The 18921-nt window shown below is 37.6% G+C and overlaps 1 protein-coding gene across 1 annotated transcript in view; it reads left to right on the top strand.

Annotated features, from left to right (window-relative positions):
* UBL3 (ubiquitin like 3) overlaps window positions 1-18190 on the top strand; it is a 58478-nt gene extending 40288 nt beyond the window's left edge. Inside the window, exons 2-5 of the mRNA XM_075084473.1 lie at window positions 7532-7640; window positions 11272-11358; window positions 15908-15985; window positions 16395-18190. Coding sequence (XP_074940574.1) covers window positions 7532-7640; window positions 11272-11358; window positions 15908-15985; window positions 16395-16447 — 327 coding nt within the window. The 3' untranslated portion in view covers window positions 16448-18190. The remainder of the gene's footprint in view (window positions 1-7531; window positions 7641-11271; window positions 11359-15907; window positions 15986-16394) is intronic.
* The last annotated feature ends 731 nt before the right edge of the window (window positions 18191-18921 follow it).

The raw sequence follows: 18921 nt of genomic DNA, 5'->3' as shown, positions 1-18921 counted from the left end.
GTCTCTTAAATTTCCAGAAAGCTCTGGAGATCTTCGGAAGGCTGATTGGGAAACTGACATTGGATTCAATGATCACAAGCCAATACAGTTAAAACCAAATGGAAGAATAGACAAAGTAGGAGTGTACATAAAGGCTTTGGATATTGAGGGGGCAGATGCTGATTAAACTGAGAGTACTGGGTTTGTATAAGGAGAATATCTGAAGAATTTGCATGCTTGATGATGTCTTTGACCTGAAGAAACAACAAGTATATCTGCATGTTAGATGAGTGAAAGGATGTAGAGAGAGACTTTGAATTTGATAGATGAATGACCGCCTCAAGAAGGATATTAAGAAGGAGCAGAGAAGAAATAATGGAATAAAATTCACAATATATATTTACTGAAGTTAGATTATGATGGATTCATTAGCCGATTTCCTTTGGAAGGAGAGAGTTTTTCAGATGAGGGAAAAGCAGAAGAGGCATAATCTGTCTTGACTTCAGTGAGCAGTTGATGTTGTGTAGGAAAGGATTGGTTTGGGAAGGCAGGGTTTGACAGAGTGTGTGACTTGGGTGGTGAAGATGGTAAGATACAGTGCTTGATGTGGAAGTATCAGGCTGGCATTGCTGCTTAGTGGAATTCTTTAAAGATTAATTTTGGGACCAGCTATCTTTCTGATGTTTTCATTTTTGCCACTGACACAAGGAAGATCAGTATGCTGATGAAATTTGTTGATGATGAAAATTTGGAGGCACCAGTAGTACTGAAGATGATCATGGTGTTGTATGGAAAAGATTGGATTTTCTCAGACTGAATTAATACGAACAAAATTAATTGCATTAGTATAAAAATATCATGTAAGTCATGGGTGGTTAAAAGCAATATTTTGTATTGCAAGCTTGAAGGCTTATGTCGTGGAAATGACTGGAGTAGAGAAGAGCATTGCAAATGTGAGACAGTTGTGTGGTTCACTATGTAAAATGGACAGGTATTTGCAGTGTGAGGAGGTTCTAGTATCACTTTATAAATTCCTGAAATATTATTTATAATTCTGATCATGCATACTTAAGAAAACTGAATCAAAACTAAAGCAGGTGCAGATTAAAGTGAATTGTAGAATCATTCACTTTGGAAAGGACCTCGAGAAAATTTCTAGCCCAGCCTCCTGCTGGAAGCAGGGTCAACACTGAATTCAGACCAGGTTGAGTGGGGCTTTGCTGGTTAGTTCTTGAAAACCTCCAAGGAGAGACCGTCCAAAGCATCTCTGGGTGACCTCTTCTCCTGCTTTGTCCTCAGGGCAAAAACTTTTTTCTTTATCACAGTTCAAAGCCTCTTGTTTCCATTTATAACTATTGTCTCTTGTTCTTCTGTCTTGGACCTCAGTAAAGAGGTCGATGTCTTGGTAATTTAGGCATAGGAAGGCTGCTAATAGGTGCCCACCAGGCCTCCAGGCTAACCAAACCCAGTTTCCTTAACCTCTGTTGATGTGCTTCAGAGCTTTGAAGACAGTGATCACACTGAGAGCCAGCTTGTTAATGAGGAAAATCTTTGCTTGTGTGTTTTAGCAAAGTGTGTCCTTGTCTGCAGATGAAGAAAAAAGCCATCAAAACCCCAAAGCAGGGAAAAGTCTATTATTACTAAAGCACAGAGTAGGTCTGGCATCAGTGAATATAACCTGTCCAAGAATAAACTTATGCTGGGAGTTAGAAGAAAGCTCTACTTAATGGGACAGTCACGTTCTAGAGCAGCCTTCCAGGGAGTGTGAAAACTGAAGTTCTTCATTATATTCAGGTGGATATATTTCCAGAAGGGATTACATGAGATTCTATATCTACCTTAGGAGTGAATGGGAGCCTAGAACCTGCAGGTCCCCTCCTGACTTGGCCTGTGTAATGCTGCTTCATTTAGACTGTTAATTCAGGCTTGGTTCAACCTCTCATGTGAATCTGGTGGAACTCAGTCAGTAAAGTGTACTGCATGGCACTGTGAGGTTTCTCTTTGGCCTAGAGTCATTAGGAAACGTTGATGTATCTTTGGAGAATAAACTTATTTCTTAACATTATGAACTTGAACTAGGAAGTAAATTTATTGGATTTGAGAAGTGAAACTTGAGTCTGTATTTCTGAATCCTCTTACGTCATTGCTTTCCCTTCTGGTCCATCGTTAGGTTTTAATTCAATTTCACATCTATTAAGAAAAGAAAAAAACCCTAGTCTTGTGTATGTATTTTAATCTTAGACAGCTGAAGAAAAGCAGTTAATTTAAACTTGGTGTTGTCACATTGTCACATGCTACACACTTTTCCTCCTCTGCTTTTTAAATTTAAGGTGGGAGGAATCTTAAGCTGCTACTGGAGCATAAAACTGATAACAAAATAACTTGTTTAACTGAATAGATGGGAAGTCACTTAAGCATCAAGAAACATCATGTAGGTTGTAAATCTCTCTTTAGCAACATTTAAGTGACTTCCCATTTATTTAACTTTAGCTGTGAAATCCGAAGCACTGTGTCACTAAGACAATTTGTAGTTACTCCTTAAATAATGAACAAACTCTGCAGATGCCTATAACAAACAAAGCCCAACTTATCCTGCATCTGCATATACCTGACTCAAATTTCTGTTCCAAAAGTTGTGGTCGCAATTTTACTACAGTCTTTGGAAATATCTATGGGTTTTTTGTATATATAAGCTTCACCGAAATTCTTTGTGTGATGCCATTGATGGCGTAGTTACTGAAACTGTAAATATGAGATTGGTGTTGGCTGTGTTGTGCGGAGGAGAGAGGGTGAGGTTTGCATGCTTGAGATCACAAACAGAATGTGCTATTATATAACCGTGCAGAGGGGATGCAGTCCACAAATTGTATTTAATCCTACTTCTGATACTGGGGCAGCTCTTAAGTGCTTTCGTCCAGTGATGTTGCACCTGGTGCTATAATGCAAAAGTGTGAGGATACGATCCTTATCAGTTTGCTGTAGCAAAAGGCTGGAATTCCCTTTGGTAGCCTGAAAAAAACAATCAGGACCGTTATGTCCCCTGTGGGAGAGCAAACTTGTTAGGGCCAGGAGAATTGTGAGAGTGAGTAGGTGGAGGGGCTTTAAGTGTACAAGGGATACAGGTACAACTTTCTTGCTGACTTCTAACGTAGGAAATATGATACGGGGTAGCTAAGACCACTAAGAATCCTTTCATAACTTGAAAAACTAAAATTTGCTGCTTTTGTGTCAAAACTTCTATACTTAACCAAGATTTTTTCCCCCATGCTTTCCTTTGAGTAAATGTGTATACACATATACTTTTTATGTTTTTTCTTTTAGAGATGAACTTTCATTAGCAGCATTTTGCCAGAAAGGTTTGTTTCAGATCCCCTACAGTTTGTTTGAGGTGGGGTTCTCAGGCTTGCAGAATAAGTAGTACAGCCGTTGCAAACCATTAAATTTCCCAATACTCTTGAGGGGAATGAGATTAGACTCTAAATTTAAAGGCAAGTTTTGGGATTCTTTGCTTCAGTCCATTTGAGGTAGTGTGATGTGCAACTCCAGACTAAGATTCCTTTGAACCAAGATTAAGAAATATAAGGAGGTGTAGATATATATATATATGCACATATATATAGACAAACATGCAAACTAAATGTGTCAGTGGCATGCTGTACTATAAATAAGAAAATACTTTAACCTTTCATTAGAGCAGCTGTTTCCTTGCACTTGATGCAACATCTGCTTGACTGATTTAAGGATTTATTTTGAGCTTCTGCTGATATTTGGTGAAGTTTTTTTTTAATGAAAATATTCCTCTTGCATTTTACACATACTTTGTAGTATATCCTGTAAAATTATTAGTTTATCTTTTATATTTCACAGTAAGACTATAAGAAATGCTTTTCAGCAACAAAGAACTTCAGCACTATTAAGTTATTCATCTGGGCAGGTGGGGGGAGGGAAGAAGGAACTATTACTTTTCACTCTTCCCCTTATTGTTTGTATTGATTTTTACATTGTATATTAACTGCAGAAGTATGACCTAATCAAATTTTCCAGGAAGCCAAGTTACTTTTGGTTATTTCTCAGTGATATTCTTCTCCTCTCTGTGTTTACTTTAGCGTGCCTGGCAATCTCAAAACTCAATAGTGAGAATAAAAAGAAATGTGCCTCCTTAATGTTATGCTAGCTGAAGAATAACTTTAGTTCTATATTAATGCTGTGCCCTAATCATATTTTAAGTGCTGAGCAAGACTAATCATCTGGGGTTTTTTAAATCATCTCCTTGTAGGATCCAAATCAGACAGTTCTAGGGAGCTGATGGTTTGGTGTTATGTCTGCTGCCTAGGAAAGTGTTATGATCTTCAAAACAGGTAATCCCCACCACAGACAAACTGCACACAGATGAAGGAAAAGAAATCCTTAGATAACCTGCATCTAATCAGAGCTGGGGGACTGCTTGGCCAGATGGAGCAAGCTAAGGAGGGGGTCCTCAGAAGCCAGTTGGAGGAAATGGATGCAGGGGATGCAATTGAGAGGCAGGAGGGCTGCTGGTGAAGAAGCTCCTCACCACAAGTACCTACAGCAGGCACTGCTGCCAAATATTTGGGGTTGGTTGGTTTGTTTGTTTTTTTTTTTAAACAGGTGGCCCATTCCTAAGTACAATAACAGTTTGTGATGCAGTCTAAACCTCCTCAATTTTTGGCAGTATGTTGGTGTTGTAATACATTAATGCTTAAAGGATAATTGAAGATAATGAGGTATAGAGAAAGTGGAACGGAGCGCAGTACACCCCGCCTGTGAAAGACTGCGTGGCAAGCTGACTTTTGATCTGATTTTCTACATAGACATATTTATAGTTTCATCTGAATATGTACATAGTAACTGATGTGGTGCTGCATTGCAAACTGGTAGTTAAATAGGAGAAATTAGGATTTAATTGTGAGCGTGCATAAGGGCCTAACATAAAGGATGTGGCTGAGAGGAGGGGGAAACCAGCTCAGAGAGAACTCCGTATTGGAATCATTATAGATCAATTGTCAGATCAGTCTTACATTTCCTAATTCATTTAATGACAAAGGTACATGTAAAGGGATCTTGCTGCTAGAATTTGTTGATGACGTGAAGTTTAAAAAAATGCCCTTAACATAGAGAGAAAAAAGTGTTACATAGAAATTTTGGGGGGATTTCATGGCCATAGGCCCAGACATGGGGGAGATCTGGAACATCCTGTGGTGCAGAATACTTCTTTCCACCTAGCCTCCTTTCCCTGGGAGGGATGGAGTAATAGGAGTGGGATGAAATTTTGAGCCTTGTGCTTTAGGGAGTTACAGCCAAAATGCCAGTTACAAGCTTGGAGGCTGAATAATTGAAAGGATCAAAGCAGGAAGGGTATGAAGTAACTGAGCAAACAGCATGGTGCCCTTACGCAGAAGGTATGTTGCTCATGGGACACAATCACTGAAGATGTTTCCGTTAGACAGGGGAAATTACTGGTGGTGTTACACGAGCATCTGGTGAGGCATCGTATAGTGTGCTTCAGAAATGGTCATCTGTTTTGAGGAGAAAAGAGAAGAAACTGAAATGTGCAAAGGCAGGCTCCTAGGATGAATGGGGAAATGGATATCTTACTACAGAAAGCTTGAAGAGCTTGCCTTGCATAGTCCAGCTAAAGGAACCATATATTTAAGTCTATACATACACAGGTGGAGACAGCTAGGAGGGGGGGAAACTACTTAAACTGAAAGACAGTATGAGTAAAACAACAAGTGGACATGGTCTGGCCATGGCTAGATTTAGGCATAACGTTTTGAAGCTGTAATTCACTACAGTAGTCAGGGTTTTGGAGTAAACAGGGAGTGAAACTTGGTCTGCTTTTTTTGCTAAATCTAGGTGAGATTTGAAAATAATTCCTTAAATCATTCTGGAAACATCACAGGAAACAGAACTTTAATATTTATAGCCAGGTGTGTTCTGAATGTTATGAATAATTGTCTTTGACTAAACAGCATTCCTGAAGTTTCTCTCCATAAAGTTTTTTGCGATTTCCTGGTATGCAGCAATACTCTTACAGTGGCTGTGGTGCTTTCTCAGACCACTTGGCTTCTTTCCTGGGCTAATGGCAGGACTCATATCTTCTGAAGGGCGTTAGCAGAGGCACAGGAGGGGAACGTAGCCCTCCTATGCAAACTCTTTTTATCCTTGCTACACTTAGAAATAGAGACTGAATTGCTTTTTGGAGGGGTCATTTTCTTCATTGATCTTGAAGTGTGCAGGATGATAGAGATTGTAATTTGGATACCTCCATTAGGTGCTTAAAGATAGGTGGGATGAATCCAAGCCAAAGCATTCAAGAGAGAATAGACAGTCTGTCTGGAGAGCTTCTGAAGTAAGTGCTGAGTAGGTAACTGGGGCAGGGCTGTCATGTTCAGTGGGTATGATGCACTGAGAATTTTTGACCCTGAAGAAGTCTTAAACTTGGGCGTTGCTGTAAATTTTTCCTTTGGTATTTGATCTAGAAAAGTTTGCTGAATTCCAACAAGGAAAGCTTTGTTGCAACTTAACTTAAAATGAGAGCCACAGCTTGAGAGCGTGATTTGGAAGAAGTACCCGAGCAGTTAGCATACTGAAGTCTTGCTAAGATTTGTGTTTTGTAGGCCAAAACACAAAAACAGCTAGACGACTACTTGCCGTGGACATTGGTAAGTGCTAGCTACCCAAATACATTTTGTGACCTTGCTAGCAGTTGCTTGAGGAGCCAAAATTCAGTCTCTTGCATTTTAAGTAATGTCACAGCGAGCTCTTTTAATGCTCTTTGGAAGAGGAATTATATTCAGAAACTTGCCAAAAGAAGAGAGGAAAATTATAGCTGTAGATGCTGATGGTTAGATAAAGGAAATCAATGACAGAACAACTATGATGTGGTCTTATTACTGTATTGCATGTGGATCTCAACTACTTTGCTTGTATTGAAAGACAGCGGTGGAACAGTTTTAGGTTCAGAAGACTGGCAGTGGGATTCAAGTTCTGTGGCAGCTGGCACTGAGGAATGATGCTGTCTGACTCCCTAGTGTTTTGTAGGAGATGCAGCCGGTGAGATCAGGGCTGACAAATATACTGGAGGGAGCGTGCTAGGGCTTTTACTGAGGCTCATAGGCTATTTGGGTGCAGCTTTTGATATTTTTACTGCTCTCTGGGTTAATTTTTCAGGTTTATAATTTTCCTCTTCATTCAAGAAGTTATGTTGCCAGTGTGTCTTGGCTGGAATTTTTTTAATACTCTGCTGAAAGCTTTTTTAATGGCACAGTTGATTCAATCACTACCTATCAGAATCTTCTGGTGCTAATCATCAAAAATGCCAGCTGTTAGAATTTAATCTTCCTAGATTATGTGTAAATGAACACAATTTTATTGACCCCTTTGACCCTATTTTTAAAACCATCTTAAACTGTTTATCAAATCACTTTAGATCAATCTTGTGTAACCAGTGGCAACTTTTTAGTAACTTTAAAAAAAAATTAAGTCTTCTCTTGATACTTTCCTAATACTGCTTTTTTTTTTATAACAGATAAATTTGCGCCTCATCTTGGTAAGTGGGAAAACGAAAGAATTCCTATTTTCACCAAATGACTCTGCAGCTGATATTGCAAAACATGTGTATGACAACTGGCCGATGGGTGAGTAGCTGTGTGGCTTTGGCTTTTTAACTGGCAAGGTAGTGTCAATAAACCAATCTCTGTTCTCAGTGTTCAAATTAAATACGCTTCTTGTGTACCTGAGCATAGATTTATATAGAAGTACAATTGTCATCTTGCCTTCTTTTCCCCTGTTTGTTTGGGCAGATTTTTAGATGTCTGGACTATTTCCCACTTTATTTCTAAAATTTGCTTCCCCGATCTGAAGTACTTCTTTCCCCCTATCTTTAGACACTTTTCTTGATCAATCTTATTAGAGGATCTGGTAAGTGTGAGAAAATGTTTGAGATATAATACCTGTTACGTGAGGACAGCTAATGTAAAACATTACAGGAATGCATTTGTGAAGTTGAATCTGAGGTACGTCTTCCTTACTCTCTTATCTTGGAAAGGATCTGTAATAATGGCTTTTCCCCAGGAAAAAATCAAATATAAAAGAATATTCTAAGAGATATTAGAAGACCGAGGGAAACTGAAGTTGTTTGTATGAATAGGTTTGGTGTTATGCAGGAATACTAGCTTTGGCAAATGGAGATGAAAACTTAGGATGTGTATTCACATACATGAACAGTTCCACAAAAACAAAGTGCTTCTGTTCTCCCTGACTATGATTTCATGGGAAAATAGCCAAAACACAGACATAGCGTTACATATGATGAAAGAAAATGCTTCTTTTGGTACAGGACTTCATTTGGGTTACTGTTTTGATGTTAAAAAAGACTGCTGTTTACACAAACTAAAACATTGCAATATCTGTTTCTGTGGTGCCTTTGTTAAAGGGGTGTGGTGATGATAATATATGCCAAAAGGTTAGTGTTGATAATCCATATTTTAGGCCTTAAATTAGTCTTTGAGGTCAGGAAGAGCAGGGCCTCAGGGGACTGTTTTGCTGTTTGTTTTGCTCGAATGCAGCATTATGATCCCCGAGGTCCCTTCCAACCTGTGATTCTGTGATTATGTATTTACTAAAATACATCATGAAGGAAGAAGTTTTCAGTCCTCTGAAGTATAAATATAAATGTAAAACAATTTTACACTAAGAAATCTGGGTGATGTAGCATCTGTGTAGCTACTGTACATATTTTAATGTCTGCCTACAACATAGTTGTTGTAACCAAATGTGCTTTGTGTACTTTTATCTGAATTAGTAAAGGCAGAACTGTTATTTTTCTTACTCAAGTTTATTCCTGAACATGTGGTCTCATGTCCTCGGTCTTGTGAAGAGCTTGAAGGTTGCAGATTCTGAGTTTAGAGTTGGAAAGAAACCCAGACTTCCAAGTCTCTCTTTAAAGAAAAAGAAAAGTAGAACTGGACATGGAAGCCTCAGTTCAAATACCTGCTGTCCCAAGGGAGTGCTCTAAGCATTGATGTATATTTAATTGCCTGTGCAAAGAGGAATAGCGTCAATTTAAAAGACTGGGGAAAGATCTATTTCAGAATAGTGTATGGCTTTTCACAAACACTAGCTCACTATCTGTTTTCAGACTGCAAGTTATCTTCTTTGCCATAGGGCTGAGAGATCTTGATGAGTACTAAAGTTTCCTTGAAATAGATCTGATGCGAAATTATTGTTTTTACCACCACTTTGACTTGTCATGATCTTGGGGGGGGGAAAGTCATGAAATATCCTCAGTCACATGCTGGCAGGATTAAGGCAAACCGCTCCTCCCCTCTTTTGGCAATACAGTTATTAATTAAGGATCTCTTGACTTGTATTGGAAAATGCCAAATTCATATTAATGTATATCATCTAGGTAGGTTACCTGTTCTCTTTTCCCTCCCACACCCACCCATTTTCCTCTAAATAATATTAACTTTTTTCTTGTACAGCAATGATCTGCTGAACTTAAAAAAAAAAAAAAATCATGAGTAAATATTTTCTCTTGGACTCATTTAGTCATCAGTGGAAGTTAAAATTTGAAATCATGTCAGAAAGAAATATTTCAGACTGCCAGCCAAGAAGCAAAATTTAAAAGGATGGGAAGATTGGCAGCCTAACAGTGAGCAAATACCTGTGCCAAAATATAGTCTGTCATGTTTTGGTTGCTGTTTTATGTCATTATGGCACTGTAAACTGGCTGAACTTCTCTTTGCAGCTATAGTATAGTGGAGTTCAGACTGTATGGAGAGAAAAAAAAATTGGTATCTTCCAAAAAATCATTTACCCTAGCAGTGTGATAATTCAGTTCCTTAACATAGCCCACTTCACAGCATAACAAAAAAGGGCATGAGCTTGAATTGCAAGACAATTGAATCAAAGCCTGAGTGGAAATACTTGGAATTCAAATAGCTTTGGTTGCCTTATTTGATCTAATCTTATAAACTAGGCACATGGCAGCATGCGGGGATATTGCAGCCTCTCTTGTTGATACCAGCCCTGCCTCCTGCAATGGCTCCTGCTGCCCGTGTGTCTGCCTGCTTGCTTTTTTGCACCAGCTGCCTCTCCGTACACTCTCCAAAGCCGTGGCTTTTGTTTTAAACGCTTCCCCTTCTCCGCTTTTCAGTTCTTCTCCTTTTGTGGTGCCAGTTGCCCCTGCCTGTATGTTCATTGTATGTTCCCAGTGAACAGGTTGGTTTCTGTTGCCTGTCCTGATCCGTTACTGAATATTCATTTTGGTGTATAAACACAACAAAAGCAGAGAGAACACTTGTGAACAGCTGTTGCCAGATATCTGGTCGGCTAAGAAACAGAAGACACTGTATTCCCAGAGAACCCATTTAAATCAACGTTTCAAGGTTTTATGATATTTGTTCTGAAAGCAAAGTGCAGGTTTATTTGTTGTTCAGATTGTGACAGGGAATAGTAAAAGAGTAGGAAAAGATAATTTAAGCTTATAAATGATTTATGGCTGCTTAAGCATTACAGGAAATGCATTATAGAAAAATGCATGACTGCTTTTCCTGAATCACTGTTTGCCACGTAAAAACATCCACAGATTGTCCTTTGAGAAGTTCTTTGAAATGTGTCAGTCAGTGTCTGCTCTGTGAGAGCCCTCTCTTCGGGCTCTCCACAGTGACTATTTGGGGCTGCTCAGGTCACTGCCCCCTCTGGACATTTAACTGGAGGGATCTGGCCACCATCGAACACCACTGAGCAGCCTGCAGAGCATTTTCAGTGCTGTGATCTGAGAATGCCATTTCAAATGACCCATCACATGCGCTTTTGCTGTGTGTGCGCTGCTTCCGATTGCTGGAGAACAGCTTCAGTGAGACAGTTAGCTGGTGAGGAGGAGTATGGCTTGACAATCTTCTGAATGGGAGCAAATGAAGGCAGTTTTAGCCAAGTGGATATTAAGCCACAGGAAGCAACTTGCATTTATGAAGTATTTTGTGTAGGACTTGTATATGCGCTAAATCTGTGAAGTAAGTTAGTAATATTTATACTTGCAGGCATAAAATTGTGTTTCAATGCCCAGTGTCAAATAAAATTTTAGGAATAATTCAAGGCTAGCACTCCTGAAATATATCTTTCCGTACCGTCAGCCTATACTCTGTCTTTGGCGTTTAATAAGAGAGTCCTGTTCTTAGTTTTCTTCCTGGGTAAAGGTGAGAGAAATAACAAAAAGTGGTTTTATTAGAACGTAATTGTGAAAACTCTCTTGCTTCTTTTCAGATTGGGAAGAAGAACAAGTCAGCAGTCCAAATATCTTGCGGCTTATTTATCAAGGGAGATTTCTTCATGGCAATGTGACATTAGGAGGTATAAAAATAATTTTCATTATGCATGTTACAGCCAGGCAAAGGGGATATTTATTTGCAGTGCAGTAAATAGTACCTCACTGTTAACAGTCACAGTATGGCTTGCTATATACTATTTTTCCTCCGCATAGAGCGACATTGTATCTTATTGTGTATTTTTCCATCTTGTTACCGCTAGTTGTTAAACTTTGGGAGGTACCACCTGCTAAGCAGTGAGCGAAGGCTGAGTCTCCTCTTGCATAAACAGTAATGCTGCTTTTATTTGTTGTCTTTCTAAATGGAATATTTTGTTCCACCTCTCTTACACTGCACTTTTCAGACTAAGCTACTTCATGTCTGACGTATTTTAAAATGTTGGATAAACTTTCTGATAATTGGTTAAGCAATACTTTAAATTTTAGTGCAGTGAAGGAAGACACCCGGTGAATGAGAATGAGGGGAAGCATTCTTGCTGTCCAGTGCTCTCCAAGGGATACAATTGCATAGTTATGTGAAAACAAAAGTAAATGGCTTCGTGTCATATGCTAAGGAAATGCAATTCAACTATGCCCCCTTGTGGCAATTTTTCCCCCACAATTATATATTTTGATGGGTATCTTTGATAGAGATATGACACAATTTGTAACAATAGCCTTTCCTTTTGTAGAGGAGAGTTGCCAGTGTGAATTGTCAACTGTATCAATGACTGAACAAAGTGAGACTCTCTTCTCTGTGCCAGTTTAAAAATAAATTAATACGTATACTTTTTCTGTATATTCAGATCGTCATGCATTTGGTACCTGAGTGCAATACAGAGAGGAAAATGTAATGCAAAATCACCAATGAAATATTGTTGAAGTTAAGATGAACCTACAAAGAATAATTCTGGACTGCCTATGGTGATCTTTTCATGCAGGAGTGACTGGGATGATATAGCTATTGATTCACTTTCTACCATTACCAATGTTGGCTAGTGATGTACTTTTTAGAATAGATTTACTCTCTATATAAATCAATTTAAATGCTCCTATATATACAAACAAGATCATTGTCAATTCAGCTGGGAGAACTGATATTTTTTTCACTCTTTAATTTGTATGTTTACCAGGTGCCAATGAGTGCAGCTAGTAGAAGCTGGAGTAGGGTTGAAAGGCAAGTGTTAAGTGTTGGATCATCTCTGCAATTAGAGACACTAGTCTTACCCCACATTATCCAGGCAAGGATAGCTAAATGGGATTTTCTTTGCCGTTCATCTCTAGGTGTTGCTCTTGACCAGCAGTGCTTGTTCCCTTTAATGACATTTGTCTAAATCCGAAACAACTTTGAATATTTTTTCAATATATTAAATGCGTTGTTGAATGAGTTAAGCTGAAAATTAATAGCTGCATGCTGTTGACTCTGTATTAACTCAAGTCTGTGGATTTTGAACACTTACTTGGGTTCAGGGCATCTTAGTTCATTCTTAATCGTTTATGCATTGCAATTTACTCATCATGATCTTACCCTAAGGATCTTACATGTATATTAGTGTTTTTCAGAGCTCTTTTTGTTGCTGTATTGCTTTAAGAAAAAGAATCCCTAAAACATTTGGCTTACTTCAGTACTAAGGAAGTTATCTGGAGTAAGATTATACAGCTGAAAGGGGAACAGCAGTTCATGAAGCAACCTGAAAAGACTGTTACTTCAGTTTGTGGTGTTCATTAGATGTAACCCTAAGTGAACTAGCTGTCTTAAACTCTCCACTAGTGTGGAAGAGGGAGAGAATTTCTTGCTGAATACAATATTTAGTTTCTTATGCTGTTATAATACAGTCCTAGTGATCTTCTATCTGCAGCTCTCTATCACTGCGTTGTAGCACTTAGTGTTTTATTTGCTTTAGGTGATTAGGAAATATTGGCTGGAATTTAGACCTACTGTGTACTGAAAGTCACTTTGGAAACTTTCATTTCACTAGTTGATAAAGCAGCAGTTTGGTAGTTTTTTTAACAGCAGTCCATTTTTGTTCCCATTTTAAAAATGACATTTTAGTGTTCTAGTTGTAACTTGGCATGTCTATGTAGCATCTTATGGATGTGAGACTCCTTTAAACTAAGAAGCATGAAAAAATGACAAATTGATAAGAGAAATTGGCTTTTAAGTAGAAATTTTTATTTTGAAGAAACCATCTCTTCTGCCAGTTTCTGAATGGACTGTCACTACATGAACATTAGAGCTAATGGTGTTGGAAGTGGTAAAGAAAAACAACCCCTCTGTAAAGCTTGCTGTGCTGCTCTTGCCTGCGGTGCTTGAGCCACGCTGTTTTGTCGTGTCCTGCCTGTGTGAAGGGTTGGGGAGTTAGCTAGCAAGGCAGAGTCTGTTGATCAGCTTCCAACAGGAAATTTCATCCTTTAACTAAATATTTGGTCTGCAGTTTGCATTTGTAGTCGTATTAATTAGGGAGGTAATACACAATTGACAGTTCTCAGTTTGTTGTTAGATAATGTGAATCAGCAGTGTTTTACTTCCTTATTTATTGGGGAGCAGGGAAGGGAAACAAACCCACGCTGTGCCATACACATACCAAAAGAGGGGGTGAAAAGTAAATTCTGACAGCAGAAAATCTGGAATAAAATAGAATTAAACAGACAGGAAAGGAATTAAATAAACGTTTAGTTTAAGTGAGAGAAAGGGGTGAGAGAACGAAGACAAGAGCAAGAGAGCATTACTGAGCATAGGTTAAAGTGCTCAGTTTCTGTCATGGTGCTCCAAGCAAGAAGCTGGAAATTGCTAATAAGACTGTGTGAACTATGCAAACTACTAGCTGAAATTAGTTAATTGAAATATTAGCATACTTTTACGTGATTACTGTGAATTCATCTCCACAGCTCTCACTAATCTCAAGTCTCCTCAAGTGTCTTGATATTATAAAAGATGTCCCTAAGGTGGTTAGTTTGAAATATTTTGCTCTTTCTGTAATGGCTTCTTAAGAGTTTGTCATGAAGGCAATCCTTTTCCATTGGGTTTAACAGACTGTTAATATGCTCTTTGCTGTTTTCCATTGTATAACAGAACCAAGTACCCAAAATATTTCATCCTTGTCAGACTTCAAGCTATCAATAGCTTGTAGTTGCAGGCACAGGCAGTGCTTCCAGTAAACTAAGCAACTTTCAGATCTGACTTTCTATAGAGAGAGCTTTTCCCAAAGTACAGCTACTTCAAAGAAGCTTGCGGAGCTGCGTATCCCTCCGTACACTTACACCTGTGTTTTCATCACAACTTGCAATTTTTTCAAACATATACATAGGCGATGAACATGATTTAATAGCAATGTTGTAGCTAGGCTTCTACTGAATGCATGTAGTAACCAAATACTGGCTTTATTTATCTTTTTATTACTGAATTTTGAATCTATGCTGTAGTGACTAAAACAGACATTTTTCTCTTCAGTTACCTTCAGATTTGTTAGACATTTGTTACTTATTTATTCACTTAAAATGTCTTGGTGCACTCACTGAAAATAGAAGATATAAATAGAATTTGTGAGGACAAATTCTACTCAAGTCAGAATGATTTGTGTATTTAGGGTTAAATTCTTGTTATATTTATCACTACCTTTTTTTCCTCTATAAGAGAGGGAGGACAAAACTGAAAGCATCTTTGTCTTACATTTCTCAGAAAAAAAAAAATCAAGAAAGGTGCTTTATCATAGGAGTTGGAGAGAGGAAACAGAACTAAAGTTAAAGAACTTGTAAAAATACCTTCTCCTTCCCCCCCAATAATTGGAAGAAGTTAAAGTTCAGAATATTGAGTTTGGCAATGAGAATCTGCTAAATACAATGAGCAACAGAGAATCCTTTCATTTCAGAGAGACTAGAAGTTTTGATAAATATTATACTACAGTGCTAAAACCATAAATACAGCACTGTGTATACTTAAAATGTGAAAGTGATCATTTTACTTTTAGAAACAAGCAGAACAAATTGTGGAAAGCTTAGATTTTGTTACTTTGTGTTACTAAAGCTCACAGAGGCAGAATTGTGAAAACTACCGTATCTGGTTTAAAATGTTTAAATTTGATATTTTTCACATGAAGCTGATGTTACAGATTAGTATTAAAAGGCAAGATGCAGACATTTTGTATTTTGGAAAAAATCTGTATCATGAATCAAAGTATGTTTTAAGGAAGAAATCTGTTTTGCAGTAGTGGTTCAGCGTTTTCATGTCTCCGGAGTAACAATTGTGTGTCTGAATTAGCCACTTTTTTGCATCCTTATCAATAGAGAGTGCCAGGCACTTGGGTCTTGGCATGAATGCCCACTACTTCTTTCACTCAAAAAAGGAAGGCTAAGTTTCCTAACAGGAATATCATGTCTCTAAGACCACAGTGCTTTAAGTTGTTATTATCAGGTCCCATGACCCTGATCTACAAAACTTTAGCCAGAAATGCCTTTATGAATCTATTTAATAAGCAGTTCAAACCTAACAGTATGAACTTTTGAACAGGTGCTAATCCGATTATAGTTTCAACTGGGTGTTTTGAAGAAAGACGACTGCTGTAATGTATTCATAAATCTCCCTTCTTCCTTCTGCAGCATTAAAACTTCCTTTTGGCAAAACAACCGTGATGCATTTGGTGGCTAGAGAGACATTGCCAGAGCCAAACTCTCAAGGTACGCTGTGCACTAGAGGTATTTCTTACTCAAATACATGGCAAAGCGGTCAGCTCTCTTACAGGCTTTTTGAGTATTTCATAGTAGGGAAGAGTCAAGTCCTTGCAGTCTTCTGAGAAGCAAGTAATGGAATGCTTTTGTACATGTTGTTTATGGAAAACTAAGGAATGACCTTTCTGGATTAGCATTTTTGTAGAATGCAGAAATTTACTCAAACCTTAAAAGCTTGTGGTTTTATTGTAAAAAATACTCCTGATTTATTTTTCAGTTATGTATGCATGTGTTATAACAGTAAATACTTTTTAACTAAAAATAATAAAAAATGTACTTGCATCAGGCATACTCACACACAAACCAACTAATTACTTAAGAAATGGTACGTAAGCAAAACTTTCTTCTTGCTCCACAGGTCAAAGGAACCGTGAAAAAACTGGAGAAAGCAATTGCTGTGTAATCCTGTAAACCCTGTTAGCTTTACCTGCTAAGTGTGATGTAATATAGTCTTTGTCTTTCATGCTGCTGGAATAGAAGAGGCCCTACCTTGCTTCAGACACCTGTAGGAAGAGCCTGTCTGTAAATCCATGGAACTGAAATATTACACGAACACTGTCTCATTCACCTTTTTTTGTTGTTTTTTGTTTTTTTTTTTTCTTAGAGAGAAAGATCTATGAACACTTTCATTGTGGTTTCTTTTTAAAATTCCTGCTTCTTGTTCATTGAATAATCTTACAGTACATCAGTTCTTGAAAGAATTCAATCTCCGGAAAAGTTTCTGTGTTCTTTTCCATAGCAGGAATCCTTTTGCTACCACAAAAATATCCATTAACCGGATCTAACCAGTCAGGCTTTCTAGATGCAATTTGCACTAAATATGGTTGACAGCGTATTTCTCATCAACAATCTCTAACAATATTTGAGACACCTAGTAGTAACCTACAATGTATAATGCAACACTGGAAAATAGTTTATCTATAACTAAAACAAATCTAACTTATGGCCAAATCAAAGGAAAAACTGTTCAGTCAATTCTACCTAAGTCAACCTTGGTGGCCGAACTGGCACAGAATGCTAACTAAACCAAGTCTAACTATATATATTTTCACTGCAACAAACAAAAAATACTATGTGCCTGTAATTTAGAAGCACTCTGTAGAGGGCTGATGAAACTGATTTTTGTGTTACTGCGTGCACTCTGATCTTATATGTTAGTTGAGTGCTTATTCGGACAGCACAAACGAGTGCAGAGAGTGCATTTCCTAGCCTTAATATGGGAGGGGTAATTTCCTGTAGTTCATAGGCTTTTATTATTGTGCATAAATGTTAAAAAACATCATTTACTAATCAATTTTATGTATCTGAATATTGGCAATTGGTGTTTTTCAGTCATTTTCTCATCTGTGTTTTAGTGTCCAGTGTCATGCTTACTCATTAGAGACTTCAAAAGAATTATTAAAGTTTAAAAAGCAAAAAGAAAAAACCTCTGCCATAGTACTAGTTTTGTTTCTTTACGTAATCTGCATTTGGTATTAGTGCTTGCAATTGTATTAAAATCAGAAGCTGATTTTTGAAGGCATACATAATTAAAAAGGATGCCATTCTTTTATTTCATATCAATAATTTAAACGTTGATATGCTAAAGAAATTTGCACAGCACTAAAGCATGAGCTAGTTTCATTTAAACCTGTAAAAAATAAAAATAAAGAAAAATAAAAAAATATAAAAGATTTTATATTTTTTCACTGGGGAGGAATTCTTCCTGGGTGAAATTACAAACATGTGTAGAATATATTTAATAAAAATCTTATAAAATACATAACTATAGAAGTTAAATATAGATTGGCGTGTAGTATAATAGAACAATATTCCATATAAATAGCTTTAGCCTTTAAAAAAAAAAAAAAAGAGTCACAGGTTGACGTTGTGTTCTGTACTTAAGTGTCCACAACTCTTACGGATGTTCTGTGTAATCGTTTTCTCGAATGATTGGCTTCATTCAAATGTAATCAGGTTATTTTATTCATTGTTACTGCTTTGAGGAAATGCTTTATATGCAGTAGATTTACAAAAATATTGTTCATACTGATCAGAATTAAATTTGTATAGAGCAGAGTTTTAAACAAGTTGTAAATAGCACTAAACATTTTCTTTCTGCAACCTGTACTGATAGACTCTTCTGTAAACTAAATAAAAGAATATTGTAGTGCATTTTGGTGGTGTTTTAAGGGTTGTAACTGGGTCTGTAACTACTTGTAATAATACTTCTTAAGCTGGAAACTAAGAAAGGACTCCATTTTATTTATTCAAAAAAAAGCGGGAGGGTCGAAACCTGCTGAAAACTGCTGACGGGATTTATCGCTTCAGCTTTGTTATCCTTTCATGTCAAAAGCAGTGGCCTAGAGGTTTTCTTCTGTTGGAGGAGGATGTGAGCATGGACAGTTGCAGTTGCAAATGTGCAGCCGTGGCCCACCCTGGTGTACCTCACCGAGGTTATGTGCTTGTGCTCCAGGCTGTTGTAGTCTTCACTGACTTATAGCAAAGAGCATACACATACCACTTAGGGTGGCACATCATTATGTGCTCATTACCTAAATTAATCGTGACAGGGAGGATTTCCTTGTACTCTGCAGCATAGTTGCTAAATAAGTAACTATAGGGACGCAAACCTTTTTTTTTAAAAAAAAAGTTTGCTAAACATCGGCTTGAGCAAACTACTAGGAGCACGTTATCTTTAACTATAAAACAAAGCTTCCCTTTTCCGAAATGCGGACCACAGAATTAACCCAGGCTCGGATGGGAAATGGCTATGACAATACAAGAAAAAGAAACGGGCTGAGGCAGGACGTGTTTTGTTAGTTTAACAAGTCTTTCGGATGCATTGAGTTTGAAAAATGGGTGTTTGAAATGTAATCTTGGTTTGAAAAAGTAGCTAGGTACTT

Source organism: Phalacrocorax aristotelis, chromosome 1, assembly GCF_949628215.1.
Source record: "Phalacrocorax aristotelis chromosome 1, bGulAri2.1, whole genome shotgun sequence".
NCBI classification, from domain to species: domain Eukaryota; kingdom Metazoa; phylum Chordata; class Aves; order Suliformes; family Phalacrocoracidae; genus Phalacrocorax; species Phalacrocorax aristotelis.
The sequence above is the reverse complement of the archived record's forward strand: the minus strand, read 5'-3'. Positions and strand labels throughout refer to the sequence as shown.